The 22,794-nt window shown below is 34.4% G+C and overlaps 1 protein-coding gene across 1 annotated transcript; it reads left to right on the top strand.

The window, feature by feature from the left end:
- The first annotated feature begins 113 nt into the window (after positions 1-113).
- Positions 114-21,069, top strand: Pdxk (pyridoxal kinase). The gene is made up of 11 exons (XM_089244649.1): positions 114-460; positions 1,830-1,884; positions 2,476-2,580; positions 4,469-4,552; positions 4,724-4,758; positions 5,736-5,821; positions 6,988-7,136; positions 10,988-11,109; positions 13,106-13,172; positions 16,077-16,193; positions 16,726-21,069. The coding sequence occupies exons 1-11, from the start codon at positions 371-373 to the stop codon at positions 16,764-16,766; spliced, it is 951 nt and encodes a 316-aa protein (XP_089100775.1). The 5' UTR covers positions 114-370; the 3' UTR covers positions 16,767-21,069.
- The last annotated feature ends 1,725 nt before the right edge of the window (positions 21,070-22,794 follow it).

Genomic DNA, 22,794 nt, shown 5'->3' with positions numbered 1-22,794 from the left:
TTCAGTGTTCAAAACAGAAATTAATGAGTAAAATTTTACTCTAAAAAAAAAACATGTGTTTATGTTTGAGGTCAGTGGAAGTCACAGCCGAACGGATCAGGGTTTTTTTTTTTTTGTGAAAGTCACGTGAAGTAGAGATAGTGTATTTTGTATTGTAACGTGAACTATTTTGTATTGTGTTGTCCAGTGAAATATAAAATACGTTTTGACGCTGCTGAGCTATGGGAGAAATTTCTCTATAGTGTCTATATAGCTTGATAATAGTACGATTTCCCAATGAGGATTGGGCAAGTTTTCTCGCATAATAAGTCAAGCGTGTAACCAACGATTACCAGTAGATTCATATCCAAGAGACGTTTTAAACATAATAATGAATCGTTCAAAACGAAAAGTGTTGTCAATACAAAGCCATGTAGTCTCTGGGTATGTGGGAAACAAGAGCGCTTGTTTCCCTTTGCAGGTGAATTTCTAATTATTATTGGGCTTCTCCACCCATTATTATTCTCAGTTGTCATATATATATATAGGGCTATGTATTTCAAAATTAATTTTCATAACACTTAGAAAAGTAATTCTGTGCAAAATTGTAAACTACCATGTAGCGTTGTAAAATTGCATCACAACTTTAACTGTTCTAAGAGCGAGTTTCAGCCAATATTGTTGGAAATACAATAGGCACTTCTTACATCACAGATAATGTTATCATTCAGATATTATTATCTCTTTAGCTATGTACAGAATTGACCAGTATCATGGCATTGGAAAAAGGGGAGCTGCTATAGAAAATTCCCTTTTTGGCAATGTGTTGGTGATTTTTCTCTTTGGTGAGAAAAAATTTTCAATAGCATGACAAGAAGTTGCCAAGAGTGAAACAGTCATGCTTTTGGACATCTTTCTTTCCAAAGGAAAAAATCTCCAAAAAAGTATAGGACTATGACTGTTAAAATGAAAGAAATGACAAATTGAGTTCACAATGTCCTGATCGGACCATAGTCGCCACTATGATTCTGTGTATGCGTAACACTTCCTTTGCAATTCCTTTCTTCTAGTGAAAGAATGTGTAAGGTAAAATAAATTCCCTTTCTTCCGTTTGTGATCAGTTTCTTGCACCTCACGACATTCACAGTTGCTCGACCGGCAGATTTTCACAAGAGAATCTGTAGAATGTACAGCGCATTGTAAAAACTATTGTACTTCGTAATACACAGTATACAGTTCCATTCTAACTCCTCACAATTTCTGAATTAAAAAAAAAAGATTTATCTTGAAAGGGAGGAGGGAAAAATCCTGTTATACACAATTGCAAAAAAAAATTCATGATTTAACATTTTTATGTGAGAAAGAAAAACGTCCCATTTCCATTTGATTTTTTCAGATATCGTCATCAATCAGTTATTGTTATTCCAACCACAAGTCCTGATGTGCTCCCTCTTTAATGGCATACGCTGTATATTGCAACCGTGTTGTGGACAAGATCACTCCATACACTCATACGCGACTTCATCTCATTCTTTTTTTTTCTTCACATCAGCGCATAGGTTTTGATTTTTATGTCGTCATGTTCCATATACATAGAGCAGTACCTATGGGTAGTGAAGCCAAGCTTGGGTCTTGGCACCTTCCTAGAAAGATGGGTCACATGAATCCACTTATGGTGCTGTTATAAATGTATTTAATGTCCACTGGTTTCATTAACCTCGAAAACCAACTCTAATGCAATTTTAAAAAGCTTATCATCAAAATTTTAAAAAATATGTGATTCAAGTCTTATCAATATTTTATATTTTTTAAAACTCCATATTTAAATAATTTTTCCTCTTATTTACCAGCTGCTGGGATTTGATGTTGATGCGATAAATTCGGTGCAATTCTCAAACCATACTGGTAAGAGTTTCCTAACTTTTTCTTTCATTTGCACATACACATATCAAAGATCTTTTCAACAAAGGCCAGGGTTTGACAAATGATTATTTAGAAAAAAATCTAGGCTCCAACCAAGACCAACGGTTCTGAAACTGTGTGCTTCAGTGCCTGACACTTTTGTCAGGGGCACCTCAAGAGCGGTGAACCTGACAAAGGTTTTTCAAAAACATTCTTTGTTAAACAACTCTGTGGAGCCAGCTGAGCTTGCAGATAAGCATTGAATAGGGAAAGCTGCACCTCAGGTAGAAAAAGTTGAGAGAGCCCCTGATGTAGACACTTTTTGGCCCTGTTAAAAACAGTCTAAAATAATGTGTCTCAACTTTTTGAAGGCATGTTGATCCCTCCTTTCATGTCAGTATAGATATGCTGATATAAATTCCAAAATTGTTTTTGTTGGCTTTTCAGATTCCAATTTAGAATCATGTATAGAAAATTTTAAATACGATACCAATTTTTCAGTCATCTGGGATTTGTCAAGCTCGGTCAAAGGATATAATTTTCTTTATACATTGACATTGCAGTTTAAAAACTGTTGAACCCTTTTCTTTACAGCGTACAAGCATATGAAAGGACAGGTTTTATGCGCGAACGACTTAAAGGATTTATTTCAAGGGCTGAAACTCAATAATCTGCATCATTACTCTCATGTACTAACAGGTATATATATGTATTTATTATTCAAGTAGTAATAAGCATCATTTTTATTCGGTTTCTAGGGATGATGTTATACCAAGGTCTAATTACAATTATAAGAACTTTTTTTTCACCCATGCACAAACCAGTTATTACAGCGTGGCCACAGCCATACAAGATTTAGAAGGCATGGTGCAAGTCTCTTTGATGCATCAACACGAAATTGATCCTTACAAGTAGTCATTTCATTGCTTGTCTTCTAAATCATTGCAACTTTTCATCTCGTCCACATTATATGGGAGCTCAGCAAATCACTCGATTGAGAATGTCACATGATATTGGCAATACGTAGCATGCTTTCTATGGAACCAACCTTTAACCCAATCAACTCTGATTTCAATATCACGTTATGATGAAATACCCTTATGATTATTAAACACCCTATGTATAAACACTGCACTCAGATTTTACCGAATCAACTCATATGGCATGATGTTAACATTCTTGCCTTTAGTTCTGTTAATGTGAATGTCACGCGCCATGCATAAAAGTTTTGCATTTTTTTTTTATACTTGTTATCCTTACATTACTGATTTTTTTTTTGTCAATCTCGCTCTGTTACATTGATAATGTAATGTATTCCAATACTTGTGAACCTCTGATGAATGAGATTAGAGTTGCAAGTTTTTTTTCTTTTGTGATGTAATGATCCAAAATATGGGATTTAAATTATTAAGGAATTATAGGAATTCACGGGAATGTTTCTCATGATGTTTCAAATTTTCTTATCACTTCTATAATGTTCACCACCACACTGTATTTTGAGGTTGAAACAAAAAAAATCTTGAAATATAGAGAGATTACTTTTTTAGTGATAGAATTAATGGAAGATGAGCAATTAGCAATGAAAAAATATACCATGGGACTATTACAAGTGATCCTTACATTTGGCCATTCTGACTTTGTTTCTCGACATACCGATAGGTATGACATAACCTCGACATAACCTCCGCTAGGATCATAACTAGGATTTTTCAGAAGTGAGGGCACCCTCTCCACAGTAAAATATGGCAATTTAATAACATAGTTTCTTTTTCTGCTTAAAATCTGCCTTTCCCCCTCCCTCTCACCTAAGTTTTGCTGCCCAGGTCAATTGTCAACCCCCTCTAGTTCTGGCTCTGACAATACAGTTCTTTTTTTAATACTTATTGTTTTTTTATTTCCTTTGCTACTGAGGAAGGAATTTCATAGAGGTTGAAAATACTACTACTACTAAACCAGACATCCATCTCGTCCATATTCCTCTGCGGAACTTCTAACGAATTGGTACATGTTGGAATGTGTGTGTACATATAGTAAACCATGAAGTTTTTTTCTGTGTAATGGCTGTTACGTGTAGCACTACCATCCATTTTTCTAACTATACGTGAAGTGTAATGATTGAATAATATACTGCTGTAGTTGCTCTCTGTGGTGAGACTTTCTAATGGGGAGATCGGCTTGCATTTGCGCCTTGAAGTTGGAAACCATAGAAAACCAATATCAGCTGACCACTACTGTGGTGGGGTTTGAACCCGGTTTCTCGTGATGCGAGTCTGTCACTATAACCACTCGACCACCACAGCGGCAGGTTAAAAACACTGGAGTGTTACAGTTACTGCTATATTCTTTTGAGTTCATCCACATTTCTTACCTCTTATTGGAAAGTCCTGAAGTGTGCCTGTGTTAGTTACTATTCCATTTTCTGTAAACTTTACGTGCATTGTTTTTATTATTGAAAAAGTAAATGCAGAGCGATTTGTTGGAAGTTAATGAATGAAACTGTTTTTTTAAAAAGTTCAATATTTCTGAAAGGAAATAATAATTTGGAAGTTTGTTACTGAAAAAATTATTTTGCCCAAATGAATTTCAGGTTATGTTGGATCAGCATCATTCCTTTCTGAGGTGGTTCATGTGATTAAGGATCTACGTGAAGTTAACCCTGACCTTTGTTTTGGTGAATATTTTCTTCAGACGTTAACTTACGATTGAGTGTAGTATCAGCATTATTAATATGAAGAAAGTAATAAATTATATTTATTGCCTATTATATCATGCTGTGAGATAATCATGATTCATGTACATAGATTTTTTTTTTTGAATATATTTGTTTTTTTTTTAATTTCAGTGTGTGATCCTGTCCTAGGTGACAACAATAAAATGGTAATTTAAAGTTTTGCCTCTCATTCAGATTATTTATAATTTGGAGGTTTTGTTATTTTTCCCTTTCATAACAAAAGAAAATATTTCTTCAGTTTTCAAGCAATACACTTGTTAATATTATGTAGGTGTTCCATTTTTAGTTTATTAACATAATAAAAATTTGTCTTTGACTTAGTCTAGTACTTTTTGCGAAGGAAAATGATGAAATAACTTGATACCAACAAAAATAATTGTTCTTACTACATTGGAATTTGAAAATAAATTCAGTTAGCTACCATGTATAAATTCTGTGTAATGGACATGCAATCTAAAAAAATTGTTCATGCATTGTTTTACACAGTCTGGCCAGCTTATAACGAGCCCACTTTTAGCAAGAGTCTGTTTTAAGTGAGCAAAGTAATGTATTTTTTTTTTTTTGGCACGGAATGCCTAATTGTCATGGTAATTTTGTCGCTTTTAGGGAGTAAATCTTTCACCGTAAGTAGGATTTAATGATGTATTCAAAAGGAAAACGTTGAAAAAATGGGAGAAAATGGAAAATAAATGAAAGAAGAACAAAAGTATTTGAGTTCCTTTCACCACTTATAATATTGTGATAGTGTACTTTTTAGAAGGGATAACTGTCATTCAAATGGTTGGATAAGAGGCTTATCACTCCTCTACATTTGCGGTCAATGTACGGGAACAGCAACACTGGAAGGGACAAATAAGCGTCTAAAATGAAGCTAAGAAACTGACCAATCAGAATTTTAAAAAATGGCTAATTCAACAATGCTCTAACATAACATAACATAATTTATTTGTCCCCAGTCAATTACAATAATACTATACAAATTAGAATTTACAATTAAATTACATATATTGCAATATTTGAAAAAATGAGCTCCTCATTATAAGTGGATCTGACTCCATCTATTGAGACACATGACAGTGATGGCACAGACATTGTTTATAATATTTTTTTCTCTTTTTGCTAGTATGTTCCAGAAGATGTTCTTCCTGTCTATAGGGACCATTTAATTTCATTAGCCAATGTATTGACACCAAATCAGTTTGAAGCAGAGTAAGTATTGTTCCTCCCGCTCCCCCCTTTCAAACTATATGCATAGCCTATTGTGCCCATGTCATGTACATGATGATTAAGGTGGAAATTTTTGTTTCAAAATACTCTAGAATAAAAAACACTCGTCAGAATGTTTTTAAATTTTACATAAAGGACTCGTGTAACAATAAGATTAATGTAGAAAAAAATTATTACAGTCAATGGTTGTTTTTTCCGAACTCGTACGGACTTGGTAATTAGTTCGTAAATGGAAGAGATGAAAAAATGTGGGAAATAAAAAATTATTTGATTTAGTCATTTCCCTTTATTATTTCCATAAAATCAGTTATTTTTGTTTACTTGATTGCAACATTTTGGTAAATATAAGATTTTGTAGAATTTATGCAAGATACTATTTCACAAATCTTGCCTCTCTAAACTATTTTCAGGATGGTAGAACCCCACTGGAACCATTTGCCACACAGAAATGACCTTTTGCTGATCTTTGATTAAAGGGCTCAATGTAATTTTTTTTAATCCCGTACTTTTTGGCGATTTCTGTCTTTATAAGAGTTTGCACATTAATTTCTTTCCAAAATACTTTTTTTTCATCCACTGTGAAGCACAATATGCTTTCTTGACATTACAAAGAGGAAAAGTAGATGAACAGCAGTTGGCTTAAATAGTTCCATGGACTCTACATTTAGAAATAGCCTATTACCTAATGTATCATACTATTTCTGAAACCACCAGTTTATCCAATCATAATGCACAAACAGTGAATCAGGTTCTCAATGCATCTTCAATTCATGATCACCCCGCCAATAATCGAACTCTCCTTCCTGGCATGTGTTTGCAAAACGCCTGTATGTTGGTGATGACAAATTGGTAAACTCTCTACCTCCCTTCTTTCCCTTTATTTTTCTTTTAAGACACGTAGAACGTCCAAATTGCAGTTTACTTTTGATTACAATAAACTTGGAGGTGACTGAAAGAATAGAGTAGATGAAAAAGAAAGCAGTGAAAGAAAAGAAGTTCATAAAATAGAGAGGATTTTAACATTAGTTCTATGGCATGCTGTTTGGAACAGAAGACTAGTTCATATAAAAGAACATGTGTAAAATTATGCATCAGCTGTATTTGTATAAATACTTGGCATTTTTTTATTTATAAATATCTTGTTGCAGGCTATTAACGGGTATACCTATCAAAAACACTGATGATGCTTTAAGAGCTATTGGAATTTTACATGAAAAAGGGATTGAAACTGTCATTCTATCAAGTTCAAAACTTGGCGACTCATCGAACGGAGTACTCTTCGGGAGTTCCATCAAATGTATGCATTTCACCTTATTTCATAACAATCTGTTCATTCTTTAGTGAATCTAATGTTCGAGCAAATTTTAATTTATTTTCAAAAAAGAATATAAACCAAAACAAACAGAAATACTGTCAAATCCTGTTATAGCAAACTCCAAGAGACCAGAGAAATCGCTTCATTATAAAAAAATTTTGTTTTAAAATAATTCTAGTGTTTTACATTGTTCCTATGTAAACTTATCTGGGAATTAGGAAAGTTTTCATTGAAACAAGATTTTTGCTATAACTGTATTAGTTAAAACAGGATTCTGCAGTATTTCAAAAAGCAATGAAAAACAAAATTTGCACTCAGTTTTTTTCATGAACTTAAACAATGCTTATATACTTGAAATATAAAAACATGGGAAAAATAATAATGCAGTAAAACCTGTCTTTAACAGCATATGTATTAAGCAGAAACCTATCTTTATGTAATCCTTCCTTTCTTGCCAGTGTGAGTTCTACTTCACCCACCCTTAGATTAGCAAAAACTGTTTCCGTACTTCATGCTGTCATTTTAAAAAGCCATGTGTAGCAGAGCATTTGCTTTTTGAAATGGTGACAAAATTTTCCTGAAAAGCAGGCTTTTCTACGTTAGAAATCGGTATAAGTGTTGGATTTCCAAATGATGTGCAAGACCTACAAAATTGTATGCAAGCTACTTTCCACAATTGCAGTACTGAGCAGGGCTGGAATTAGAGGGAGACAAAGGGGGCAATGGTCTGGGCGGAAAAATTTAGAGGGTTGGTGAATTTTAGGGGCAACAAAAACACTGTTGTAAAACCCCTAAATTTTACAGTCATCTGGGTAGCAAAATTTGTTTCCTCCCACCCCATTTACAAAAATCCTAGTTACAGCACTGTTGCTGAGGATTACATAAACATAGATAACAGTGTACAAACTAAGATGACACTACAGATACCAACACCCTCATTAGAAATTTTAGAGAAAGCCCCCCCCCCCCCCTCCCGTCAATGCAAATGAATAGTGCGGGAGGGTGAAGTTTTATACAGAGATGTTGTGGAAATCAGAATTTTTAGTAATTATAAAGTAAATAATGTACATTATTTTATCTATATATCTATTCTATAATATAAAATCACAAACAAACTCGAAAAGGGCCTGTTGCTAAGCAACCGAGTGACGGAAGTCTGTTACGGAAGTGGGTTCGATTCATATATCGATATTCACATTCATATATCGATATGATATCATATATCGATATTGGGTCGATATTCACATATCGGGACCCATTTGACCCATCGGGACCATGTTATGTGCATGTACCAAGAGGCTCCTACATCCTACAGCAGAGCCCTTAGGCTGGAATTTAGATTTCGAGCCCCCAAACCAGCTTTTCAGGGGCCCCTCTGTGATTAATTTATAGTGTGAAAAATCAAAAAGTGATAAGAATCGTTGTGGCCCCTGTCAGCCCTTCCTTTGTGGAGGGGGGGGGAGGTCCATGCCGAGAGGTATATATATGTATAATATACACACACAACAGCAGTGCTCCCAACACAGGGTCGGGGTACCCGGGGAAGATTTCACGTATAAGTAAAAAGTTTTCATTTCCAGGGGCCCTTGATGGATCTCATTGTTTTCTTGCCGCTTTAACGTTGAAAAATTTCGATAGCGGAAGCAAAAGATATATCCAGTCTGGGGCCCCACCAAAAGTAAGCGAATTGGTGTCCCGGGTAATTGGTTGGGGGTCCTGGATTTTATTCGTTGGTAAAACGAATACAAATGAAAATTTTTCATGGCACTCGCTCCGGGGGATGACCGACAAGCTTCCAAGTCGGGGGCCCCATGTTTACAGGTTTCATTTTGGGGGCCCTGGATGAATCTCATTCTTTTCTGTTGTAGAATTTGCAACAGCGGAAGCCCGAGATAAAGCCAGTCTGGGGCCCCACCAAAAGTATGCGAATTGGTGTCCCGGGTAATTTTTTGGGGGCCCTGGATTTTATTCGTTCGTAAAACGAATACAAATGAAAATTTTTCATGGCACTCGCACCGGGGGATGACCGACAAGCTTCCAAGTCGGGGGGCCCCATGTTTACAGGTTTGATTTTGGGGGCCCTGGATGAATCTCATTCTTTTCTGTTGTAGAATTTGCAACAGCCGAAGCCCGAGATAAAGCCAGTCTGGGGCCCCACCAAAAGTATGCGAATTGGTGTCCCGGGTAATTGGTTGGGGGCCCTGGATTTTATTCGTTGGTAAAACGAATACAAATGAAAATTTTTCATGGCACTCGCTCCGGGGGATGACCGACAAGCTTCCAAGTCGGGGCCCATGTTTACAGGTTTCAATTTGGGGGCCCTGGATGAATCTCATTCTTTTCTGTTGTAGAATTTGCAACAGCGGAAGCCCGAGATAAAGCCAGTCTGGGGCCCCACCAAAAGTATGCGAATTGGTGTCCCGGGTAATTTTTTGGGGGCCCTGGATTTTATTCGTTCGTAAAACGAATACAAATGAAAATTTTTCATGGCACTCGCACCGGGGGATGACCGACAAGCTTCCAAGTCGGGGGCCCCATGTTTACAGGTTTCATTTTGGGGCCCTGGATTTTATTCGTTGGTAAAACGAATACAAATGAAAATTTTTCATGGCAGTCGCACCGGGGGATGACCGACAAGCTTCCAAGTCGGGGGGCCCCATGTTTACAGGTTTGATTTTGGGGGCCCTGGATGAATCTCATTCTTTTCTGTTGTAGAATTTGCCACAGCCGAAACCCGAGATATAGCCAGTCTGGGGCCCCACTAAAAATCTGCGTATTGTGTCCCCGCTACTGGATGTGGGGCCCTGGATTTTATTCGTTGTAAAATTGATAAAAATGAAAAATTCTCAGAGGGGGGTGTCCGACAAGCTTGCAGGTCAGGGCTTCATGGAAATGTTGGCAGGTTGTAATTCGGTGCCCCTGAATGTATCTCATTGATTTTTGTGGTTTAACATTGTAAAATTTGCAACACATCGGTAGCCCAAGATATATCCAGTGTGGGGCCCCACTGAAATTCAGCGAATTGAATCTGGGGACCCCCATGGGGGAAGTTTTCTGGGGATACTTGATGAATCTCATTTGTTTTTTGTTGCTTTATTATTATTTTCATTAAAATTCGCTTCTTCAGTAGGCTGGTGCTTTCACACGTCCCTTTCCCCTTTTCCATAGCACGCTGATGAAGTGGGACGAAATAAACAAGATATGTCCGGGAGAGAAGTGGGGGGGGGGTTGGCCGCCAAAGGCGGCAGGGGGGCAGAGCCCCCCTAGTATATATATATATTTAAATATTACTTTATTTTCAATTAATTTATTTTTATTTCAACTACATACGAAATTGTTACACAATTTTACACATTATACCAATTGAACCTTTATTAAGTGGAAACCTGTGTTCAACAGAAAAAATCTTGGTCACTTGTGATTCCATTGAAGACAGGTGTTTTACAATAGCAATTCATTTTAATACAGAAGAGTAAATAATCCTTTGCCTTATATAATCACACACTATAGACAAACATATTTTTTCATCTGAGCAACCCAGAGTGAAGATTTGGTAGCCAACCCAAGTGCCATCCCCAGTCAGCCTGATAATATATATCCTCTGAAGATGGCACCCATTGTTTGTGTCAAAATGCATTGGAAATTTCATGGTTTTTCCTGTATTTGCTTTTTTTTGTTGGTTTCCTTCTGTGGTTATTCTGTATTTAAAAATTTAGTATTTCATGGAGGGTAATGAGAACATTTTCACAAATGTTATGGGGGAATTAATTAAGAATTTTAATTTTTTTGAAATACTTATTTTTTGTTTTGTTATTATCACTTTTTTTTAACAGCAGGAGTAAAGATTTCTATCAAAATGGAAATTCCATGGTTGGAAGCCAATTTTATCGGTACTGGTGATCTTTTTGCTGCTACTGTGTTAGCATGGATGAGCAATCTTGATGGTGATCTCAAAGTTAGTTGTTTTACAAAACTATTCCATACTCAAAAGTAAAACTAAAAAAAATGAATAGAAATTTTAAATCATGATCGAAAAAATTTCTCATCAATTTAGATCATACATGCTCAACCCATGGCCTGCAAGTCAAATGTGGCCCTCAGAATCATGTGATGTAGCTTGTGACCTCAAACCTAATTTTGTAAAAATGAACTAAGCACCACATTTACAGATCACTAATGTGACCAACAGCACATTCCTACATTACTTAAGTGAACCACAACATATTTACAGATTATTTAAGTGACCTGCTGTGAAGCACCACATCACTTAACCCTTACCGCAGCAATCAAGAAATATCTTGTCAAACTTGATCTGCTTTATTTCGATCACCCCAAAATATCTTGAGTTCTTAACACGCTTTTATTTCAAGTGCGGCAATGCGGATCAGGAAAATTTTCAAAACTGCTTAAAGGGTTAAATGGCCTTCAGTGCAGTTCTACATCACTCGAGAGAGGTCCACAGCACATTTCCAGGACACTTTAGGGACCCGTGACATATTTACAGATCACTTGAGTAACCCACGATACAGTTCTAAATCGCTCAAGCGGCCCATGGCCTGTTTTCAAACCAAAGAAGTGCCCAGCATTCTCCTGAAGGTTGAACACTAAAGTGTGGTGTTTTTTTCTCAGTCTACTATTTAGTTTCACTTTTGATAGCAGTCAATAGCATAAATTAAAAAAAAAAAACCATTGTGTCTACCAAAGGTACTTTAGTTGAACTAAGCCAGGATTACACTGTAAAAGTTTATTTACAAAACTTGAAAAATTCGACTAATGAGCATATCGGTAACCAATAAGCTTATTGGTTGTTATTCTAAGTTTTATTAAAGATCTTTTATCTAACTTTTACTGTAATCCCAGCTTAAGTTTATGTTTTTTCAAGTAGTCATGCTAGCTAACATGTAGATAAACTCAACATAAAATGTTTATAAACTAGTTCAGTTTAATAATTATAGAAACATCTATAAATATAAAATAATATGTATAAATGGTAACATCTATTGATGATTCACTTGCTGAGAAGATTCCTGTGCAAAAAATTTTGCAACACTGCTGCCAATCTGAACAAGCTTCTTTGAAGTATACAGTACAAGTCTCTCTATATATAAAAGTATGTCTTATAACAAGAATCTTGCTATTATGATTGATTTTCAATTTACCATCAATGCTAATGTTGGAGATACTCATTGCTTACAATGAGGAATCTATTATAATGACAATTTTTTTTGCTATTGTGTAACTAACCCACTGACTTTTGGTGAAAAAGATTTCTTTCATTGTTTTCTACAAATTTTTGCTAAATATTATATATGCTATTGTTTTGGTTTTCAATTAAACCAAATAAAAATACTTTTTTTTCCTCTTGTGTTGCTCTTGCATCAATACTTTATTTTTTTTTAAATTGAAAAATTTATAGTAAGCTTTTGAAAAAGCTCGGTTAAGATCATTATTTAAAATGAAGATACAGTGAAAGACACAAAGTTATTAATGGGATCCATCCTCGCATATAGTTCACGGCTAAATTCAGAACCAATAAGACACTACCTTTTCTACACATCCTAGTAAGTAAACTATAACAAGTTTTTCTACAGTGTACAGAAAATCATTTTTTGTAGCATTATCATCACATCGCAGGTCCTACTATTGAAATGTCACACAAAATCTCGGCTACTCATCCTTATGTCTGTAAAGTGTTCGACATCCCCTCTGGCAGTGACTAGTTAGAACAAAAACTCAATTTTTCATTCTTGCAGTTGCTAAAGACAGGGAATTTGACTCAGAAATGGGTAACAGCATCATCTGAAAACCGATGAGACCTAAACTTAGAATCATCCTCCACAATAGTAAACATGTTTCTGTATAATTATATAGTTTTAAAATATTATTCCTCTATAATTATATAGGTTTCAAAGGTTTATGTGGTTAATATAAATTTTGCATTATTGTTGTAGGCTTCTTGCGAAAAGTCTGTGAATACTTTGCAAAGTATCCTCCAAAGAACATTAGACTACGCTAAAGGTAAAAAAATTTATTTATATGGGTCTGGACAAATATTTAAAACTTTACATGCCTGAGTTAATATTTTGCATTCTAATGTCGGTCATGTGGTTGAAAAAATACATGCCAGTCAAAATTTTTAAATAGATTTTTCCAGCTCTGGTCTCTACGATTTCTTTTATTGTGACCAAAAATTTTACCCCACATCAGGACAAAAAAAAAAAATTCCATTAATACAGTAAAACCTTCATTATCCAATATAATTGGGATAAGCCAACCTCAGTAAATTGTAACTTCCTGAATCTGCATCAATTTGAACGTCCTGCATTGTCTATAATAGTTATAATCTGATATAGATATAATTTATTTTTGTATGTCTGTGTGTGTATATGTTCTCTATACAAATCAACAATTTTAGATCGATACTAGCCAAAAATTTTGCAAACAGGACCGGACTTGAATGATAGGCTTTTCTAAAGTTTGTGAGAGCTGGGAAAATGCCTGAAATGGGCAATAAACTGTCAAGCAACAATGGTTCTTGGGGCCTCAACAATAACTTTTGTAATGCTTACTTTGATTACCATTGTTCCCAAACAATGTGTTTCAGACATGTATATGGGTCATTCCCAAAAAAAATTCAGAAACCGTTTCTGTGACTTTATAATTTTTTTACAAAATTCCAGAGCACTCTGGTGGTGATTTTAATTTTTTCTTCTAATTCTTCATTTAATTCTCTTTCATGGCATTTCTTAATTTGTTTCCGATGGTATCTATTATTATTTATTTATTTTTATTTTTTTGAAAAAATTTAAAGAAAGACATGGTGCAAATCTGGATATTTTTTTTTCTGAAAAACTTGGAATCACGTTTTATATATGTGCCATAGATAAATAAAACTGACAATAAAATTTTCAGTTTTTCGTATGAAAAAGTATTGTTTTTTCCATCTTAAAATGTTCACTCTGTTACGGTCATTTGGGAAATATATTTTTATACCAGATTAAATCTGATAACACTTTTGAGCTCATTGAAAGGTTTACTTTTAATGCTTGATCAATAATTTTGGATTTGACTTTTGAAAAATGACTTAAAATTCATGTTATGTCTTCAGTATCAGATTTTTCACTGTCAGATGTCAACTCTGTTACGTCATTATCATAAATAATTGAATTTTTTTTCATCTATATTAACATCAAGTGATAGTACATGGAGATATGCTTCAAAATGTAATAAAAATTTTCATCAATCATTTAAATTTGTAATGAAAAATATTGATTTAGGCTAATTTATCCACTCATTTTTAAATATTCCAAAAACTCCACCAATGCAACAGAATGGAAACTGTAATTTAAAGTTTTCTTAGTTAAAAGGTTTTTGCAGTTTTAAGTTAAATTTAATAACTTATCTATTCAGTTTAAACCCTTTGCCACATTCTCCATCATTTTATTTTGTCAGTTAAATGCAAAAGTTAAGTAGTACAGTTAAAGTACAATCTCTTTTTTACCCCTTTCTTTCAAACCAAGCACAACTCAGGTCTATTGCCATCTATGGGCAATAAGTAAAATCACTGCCAGACACAGATCCAGGGATATATGTCATAAGGGGCATTTTAGTATGAGTAAAGGTCATTATATGGCAATACATTCTGTATTTTATGTGACAGAAACTTAATTTTCCTATATTATTTTTGTTTTCAGGCTCTACCCCACCCCACTCTGGATCACTAATGTGAGAGGCATAAACACAAGATTTATATCAACATCAAATTAATATTCAATTTCAACAAAAAACGCTGAAGTAAAAGAAAAATCATCCTGATAATATAATATACAGCTAAGCAAGACCAGTATCCACTTTGACCAGATTTTAAATATTTTACCAGACCAAAATTCAAACTACGAGATGGGGGGGGGGGGTTGCGTGTTCTTTGAATTTCCTTATGGGGGTGGATATTTTTCAAAGGTTATATAGAAAAGTCTGGGTGACCAATCACATTTTGCATATAACTTTTAAGAAACTAAAAGTGTTTGTACATAGCCTATTTAGAATATTTGAAATATCTTTTTCTCAGTTAAACGTTTCTGTGCACGCTGTTACAATGATGTCCACTCTGTTACGGGAACTAAGATGATGTTCTTTTTCTTTACAGCAATATTTGTTTTTGTAACCGAGTGGACAAAATCCATGGCCTTTAGTCATAAAACCTAAAAAATAAAATATTATTACAAAATAAAAGTGAAAAATGTTTATGAAATATTAAACTTCAAGTCATTGGTTATAATTTCAGATCAATTTTATTTTGAAAACTTAACTCTGAATTTTTCGTTTCGAAAATTTGGAATGTACACTTTTTTGAGAATGACTCATGTTCCTTTACAATGGTCTGTCACTTTTCTTATGCTGCCAGCATATAGAAAAAACCTTGGCAGAGCTGGATATTTTTGCTAGTTGAATATAAAAAATACAAAAAAAAAGACATAGAAAATTTATTCATTCTTTATTTTGCAGCTGCATCATTGTGTTTTTCAACAGCTTTATTTTTATGAATAGCAACGTTCTAGCTGCTCTAACAGTGCGATTCCTCAGAAGCATCGCTTAAAAAAATTTCCCATGATTATTTGCACTTGGTAGGATTTGCAATTTTCAAGGATCAATAGAATAATTACAGACTGACCATTATTTTCTTACAAAAAGAAATTATCTCTGAAAAAACAAGTGTCAAAGTCTGTTTGAAACTGTTGATGTTTAACAAGCATTTTGGAAAAAATCAAGATTCTACTGTATTCGTATTTTAATGTTTTCTTACTTTGAAATATTTGGTATTGAATTGTGCATACTTAATTATTTTGATCCATTTCTAGATGTGCAAGTACATCAATATGTGAAATTTACAGAAGTATTTTTTTATAATCATTTGAATTTCAGAAAATGCTGGACCTGACGGTGCCCTTGTGCCAGAGCTTTTGGAGTTACAATTGATTCAAAGCAAGAGAGACATTGAAGATCCAAAGCCACTATTAACTGCCACTATTTTATCAGGAGGTATTATCAATACATATTTTTTTCTCTGCGATGAAGTTCATTGTGATTTACTCTATCTTTATGCGGTTGTGATTTTCAGAGTTTTCATAGAATATTTGCCTCTTTTTAACATTTTTTTGTTAAAATGTTTTTTTACACTTCAGTGTCCATCATTTATGTAGGCTGAGTGTATATGTCAACAAAAACTTGAATAAGGTGATGTTAAGTATGATTTATGATGCTTTTGTACCCCCTGAACCAATGAGATGTTATCCTGAACTAGTGAGATTATAATAGAACATTTTTTTTATTTGCCCACCATACAACCTACAATTTACCAAAAAGGAAAACGTTTTCATATATCCTAATGCCGAAGTGTTAGAAACTTTAAATTACTGCAACCATCAGTTAATTATGCCAATGAAAAATTATTTAAAAAAGCTGATATATTTTTAAATTCTAATGTAAATGATCAGATTTGATATGCTTAATGAAATGAAAAATGATAGAACCTTAAAATTTACTGAACCTTAATTATTTTCTGTTTTTCTAGCTGAAAATTCAATTACAGAAACATTCCCGCAAGTGTCATAACAAGCAAGAGAGAAGTGTTTGAAAAATTTCTGCAATTTTCAAAATGAGTGTTCAACTATAGAAAATGGCTGCAACAGTAGGTGTATACTTTGGGTTTTTTGATTATGTATGTTGGACAAAAAGATGATATTTCTTTTCTTGTGCATACCATGCTGAATGTTTTTATTTATAATTGTTTTTTTTAATTATTTTTAATTTTATATGATTTATTTATTTTATTTATTTTCAAATTATTAACTATGAAATAAAAATAGTGTATCGTTGTGTTTCAAGAAATTTCCAAATGCAATTCAAAATGTTGGAACCTTTTGTTGGGTATCTTGATAAAAATATTTATATGCATACTCCTCTACACAGAAAGATTAATTTGTTCCTGAAAGTTACATTTTGACCATCTCCTATCTCAAATTCAATTTTTTTTCCTGTATACGAGTAAAATGATTGAAACTTTACATTAACTTGTCAAAGAGTCTGTTTCAGATATTAAAGGAGTTTATCACAGCTTTTTCACCTACATCTCATACCTGTTAGTTAAATATTTACTCTTCAGTTGTTGCGTTTGTTTAACAAGTATTTCTCACTCATGATGTTAAATTACTTCCAAAAGAAAACACCCACCAAAGTCAAAGGACCACTTTATATATCTTTTTCTCCTCTTTATGTGGAGAAACTATATTTTTAATGTTGGCACTTCCTTCATTCCATTTAGTCTTAGAAACAAAGCATCACTATGTTGTGAGTTTCCTTTACAATCAGAACAAACTGCTATATTTCATCAAGGTATCACTTCTTCTGGTGCAATAAACATTCACAAAATAATTTCACTGGGAAATATGACTGCAATTCCTTTAAAACAGGGTTGCACAACTTTTAGCCTGCAGAGTGGTTCCATCCACCCTGTAAAAATATCAGTACATACAATAACTGCATCAGTTTATGAACTGCTTCCAGTAGCCATATGTAGACGACAGCAGACTGACAGTGTTGTTCACTCTTTCTGCTTTACATGTATGTGCACACAGCGCCGTCTTAACGCATGGGCCCACCTGGGCACCTCCAGAGAAAAGGGGCCTCACAAAAGTGAAATGTGGTTGGAATTTCCAAGAATTCACCACGTAAGGTCTCAGAAGAATCATTTGGCCCGGGGGCCCATGATGTTCTTAAGATGGCCCTGTGTGCACATGCACCCAGTGAATTTGTATACCTTTTCCTTTCTAGAAATAATTTTATTCTTCAAACAGGACTGACAATACAGACCTCTAGGAAGCAATTCACCAGATTGGCATAGTTCGTATCACAATGCACCACAATTATTAATGCAATTATATAGCCCCCACGCACACACACCAAGGCTCTCCCAGGCATTATTTGAGTGTATCTATGCATTAAGACAGTTCTGTCTTGGTGTGCTTCGTTCAGGTTTTTACTGTTCACATAGTTGTGTAGTGCATTTGTTTCCTTTTTTTAATCCAAAGGGGGTTAGATCCAACAAGACAATAAATTTGTATCATGGTCCGAAATCAAATGTAAAAGTGCTAGAGCCCCCGACACTCATTTTGCTAACATAAATGGGCACTTGTGCTATTCACTCTTACTATTTCATATTTTGTTTTCGACCATGATGACATCTTGCAAAAAAAATTGTTGCCTTGGTGAGTTCTAGTTTTTTTTAGAAACTGTAGAAGTTTGTGTGTGTGTGTGGCCAATCTTTTTTGAAATACCCAGTATATTGTCAAATTTAAATGTTTGTTTATTGGTTTAAACACCAGTGCAGAGCAAGTTATTGTTTGCTTCACAAGTGTGTGTGTGTTTTGCATTTTTATGTGAAAGAATTATACTGAATTATTTACTTAGTTTTTTCTTTGTTGATTTTATATATTTACAATTTATCTTGTTAAATTTGTAGCTGATAATTTTGGTTTTATATAATCCATTTTTTTTTCACTTTACTTAAGCACTAACAGCTGCAGTAATTACTAACAGTCGAACCCAGATCCTATGAATCAGTTGAAACTGACATTTTTATTCATTAAATCAAAGAAAACTCGATACAAGGGGTTGAGCTCAATGCAAATATTCATATGCAGACTTCTAAAAAATTGTTAAATTGAAAAATTTGTTAAATCAGAGTTCATTATTTCTGGGTTGGACTGTATTTTATTTATCAAAAGTCGTGTTGTCTCATGGGTACTTTTGTTAATTGGTGCAATTTCAACAAAATATCCCAATATCAAAATGGAAATCAAAGTGCATCAAGATGTGGGCGTTATCCTTTTATATATTTTTTAATATTATATGGATAATTCTAATCTGCGTGCTTGTTAATAATTGAAATAATAATTTAATGCAATAATTTGAATTTTTGTCTAAGACTGAATGATTACTTGTGGTTGTTGCTCAGTGAGGTGCATTTAATAATTTTTGGTAGTCTATTCTGCAATATTTATTGGTTGCTCATTGTAATTTTGAAGAATTTGCATCAAATGAGATGCATTTATAGAATGTATTATCATTCATTATTGTTCCATAATTATAATTGTGTACTAGTCAAAGACTTTATGTTCTTAGAAAAAGATATCCATGTAGTCTAACATATGTTAAAATTTTGTTCACATGTAGAGAGCACTGTCTCATTAGCATCGAAGACCCTTGTGTAAAGTGATGTTCTGGGGGTCCTTATCTGACTGGAAGTGCGCCTTCTAAATTCTTGCTTCTACTTTTGCTTTCGTGAAATTCATTATACTAAAACTAATTAACAATGAGGACCCTCCTATGTGATTGAGCAGAGGTCTGTCCAGCCAAAATTCTGGTTCCCTCACAAAATTCGTCTGAAAAAGAAGCCCTTCACACACAAAATATAAACAAACTCACATTGTTTTTCCAAACAATGAACATTTGCACAGAAACAGGACCCTGTAAAAAAGTCTGGATAGACATACTAACTGAAACTCTTTAGCTGTTCCCAGGTTTTCCATGCATTAAGATAGCCCTGCGTGTGGAGTGAACCCTTTATATATTGACATCAATCAACCAATACTGTTAATAATTTTTCCATAAATGTTTTTTGTAACGTTTAAACATTCTATGTTTGGTTTTTTTTAGTTATGTTGTGTATTTTTTTTAATATGTTTATGAATTGTTTTATGTAAAGAATTAAATTACAGAAATATTATCTTTTTACTCAGGTCTTATTTATTTTTGCCTATACTTGCCACACATTCTGTGATTAAAGATGGATAATGATGTTAATGAAAAAAATTCATGATATTGATTGGTTAATAACATAGTGTATTGATTATTACAGTGTATCCTCCCATAAGAGACATACATTAACAGACCCACCAGTGTCCCATTAACAGACACTTTTTGGTTTACGTCGACAGGCCTCAATATATTTTACTATCCATTAACTGACACTCTCCTTGTCAGCAGACAAAATATTCTGTCCAAAGGATGTCCATTGTCGAGAGGATCTACTGTAATGATCAAAACCAGAAATAACCAGATAGATGTATTTATTATATGTAAGTGTTGTGACTATAACAATTTTGGTGTTTGAATGTTTAATGGTGTAATGAACCTCCAATATCTTGCAGTGTTGTTCACGCTAGTTACTGTATTGAAATTGTGATTCGATGGTGAACAGATGTCTCATTTTTTTGTTATCCATGATATTAAATTGTTAAATTATTGACAATTGTTCAATGCATATAAAAAAACTTGATAAGCCATATTTTGATATCAAGTTTAAGCATGTAATAAGAAACACAAGTTTTGAATTTGTTTTTCAATACTGGAAAATGTCATGGTAACATTTATTCAGAATTTAATTCATAGTTTGTATGTTTTGTTTTAGTCAGTAAATTGAATTGCTAAGCATAAGCAGAGGTCATGCCAATAAAAACTCAAGATTAATCAATCAAAATCAGATTATTGTATCTGTGTACGAGCTTGCTTGTTGGTTTGTTCTGAAATGATTGAGATAATTGTTCATCATGTAGCAATATGCTAGCTTGAGGAAAAAGAATTATGGTGTTTGTTCCCCCCCCCCCCTGTCAATATATTTTTAAGCTTGAGGTGTGCTTTGGTGATGCAAGCTTGCTAAGTCTTCCAAAATATTTTAAAATATTTTATTTTCTGTTGTTATTTGTTAGCTAGAATATAATCACAAATTACTGAAAATAAAATATCAATGTAAAATTCATATCTAAGTCAAAATAAATTGTATGGAAAGTGCAAATTGATGATATTTGTATTATATTTATGAACATTGAGATAGTTGAATAAATATTTATGCAGTTGACTGGACCTTCCCTTCTTCTGAAGTCTGAATTTCAAAGTGTATTTTATTCATTGCATTATCATTGTTTTCAGGTATAGTATAAGTGTTCACACCATAGTTAACATTATTTCTTGTGTATAATCTGCATATACCAATATCATTACTTGAAAATGTCAGTCGATAAGCTGCTGCAGCATATGATCCGCTTATTTAAATTCTTCTAATTGTTGTCTTTATCAGCAATATGTAATTGTAAGGAATGCAAGGGGTTGTTGATCAGGTTCTTTTAGGAAAACATTGATTTTTCCGCTCACATCTATGCCTATGTGTAATCTATGAAAAGTTTTTATTTTAATATTTATTTCAAAATCTCGGGAAAAAAAGACTGCAGATAATGCTCAGTGGTTCCATGCTAAGAAATTACAATTTTTTGTTAATCTGCGGATAATATGCAGGGTATTGGGGTATATAGATTAAATCAGAAAGTAATGTGCCATTTAATTAAAATTTTTGACTAATTGAGGCTAATTTTTTAAAGAATTTTCTTTGAGGCAAAATAGATAATATAAATCTTACATTATAAGTATGCCGCACCAACGCATTCCATTATTAATGTATGAATTAATATCTTCAGAAGTATTTTATTTTGCATTATCATTAATGCCTCACATCTACACTGCTCAAAACAATTAGGGGAGCACATGGTTTTAACAAAATTACGCAAAGATGTATACCGATAAGTAACATAAAATGAATCATCCATAATTTAAAGCCTAGCAGGAAACGGAAGAAGAAAACTTCATATGCAAATCAAAGTTCATGACGTCAAAAACCAGAAAAAGGAGATAAGGGCAGAAATCGGGATGTTGCAGAAACGTCTGTTTTACTGCCGTAACTGTGAAATTCGATTGCGCAGTATTTTTTTTTTTTTTGAGACAAGGTGACTTGAGGATGTCTCAACAACGTGATTTACCGGAATCCATGGCATGGCGTGTTATAGGCAGACTGGAATCCGGGCAAACACAACGTAGTGTCGCGGACGCTGTTGGAGTCGCCAGAAGTGTTGTTGCAAGGCTGTGGAATCGATTCCAAGAAACAGGAAATGTTAGACGTCGACCAGGGCAAGGTCGGCCACGCGCCACTACAGTAACTGATGACCGGTATGTACGGTTAACAGCCCGTCGAAACAGAACAGAGAATGCTACGCAGCTGCAAAGACGGTTGCTCTTGGCAACAGGACGAAGGGTGTCCAGCCAAACAGTACGTAATCGGCTTCATGAGGAGGGCTCTATGCACGTAGGCCAATGGTCTGCATTCCGTTGACCCCACGCCACCGTGCGGCCCGAAGAAGATGGGCTGCTGAACATCCAGATTGGGAGCAACATGATTGGAGCCAAGTGCTGTTTACAGACGAGTCCAGATTCAGTCTGGAGTGTGACACCCGACGTGTTCTGGTATGGAGGGACAGGGGCACTCGAAATAACCCCGCATTCGTTCGTGAAAGGTCACAATACAGACGAGCTGGTTGGATGGTATGGGGTGGAATCAGCATAGGCGGACGTACGGACCTGCATATCATTCGGAATGGCACTTTGACGGCCCGAAGGTATGCAGACGAGATACTGCGACCTCGTGTCATCCCTTACGCTGGAGCCATTGGAGATTCCTTTGTTTTCCAGGATGATAATGGCCGACCGCATAGAGCTCGTCTGGTGGAGAACATGCTTGAAGCTGAAACAATACAGC

Source organism: Pholcus phalangioides, unplaced genomic scaffold (assembly GCF_987345545.1).
Source record: "Pholcus phalangioides strain wild (caught in Gottingen) unplaced genomic scaffold, Ppha-v1.0 ptg000015l_1, whole genome shotgun sequence".
NCBI lineage: Eukaryota > Metazoa > Arthropoda > Arachnida > Araneae > Pholcidae > Pholcus > Pholcus phalangioides.
This window is presented reverse-complemented; position numbering and strand designations above follow the sequence as displayed.

Bases quoted from the DNA above. Each gene is read 5' to 3' on its own strand.
- Pdxk (XM_089244649.1), top strand. From the start codon at position 371: ATGAATCGTTCAAAACGAAAAGTGTTGTCAATACAAAGCCATGTAGTC. The intron at 4,553-4,723 runs GTGAATATTTTC...TTTTAATTTCAG, and splicing joins TAACCCTGACCTTTGTTTTG to TGTGTGATCCTGTCCTAGGT. The intron at 7,137-10,987 runs GTATGCATTTCA...TTTTTTTAACAG, and splicing joins CTTCGGGAGTTCCATCAAAT to CAGGAGTAAAGATTTCTATC.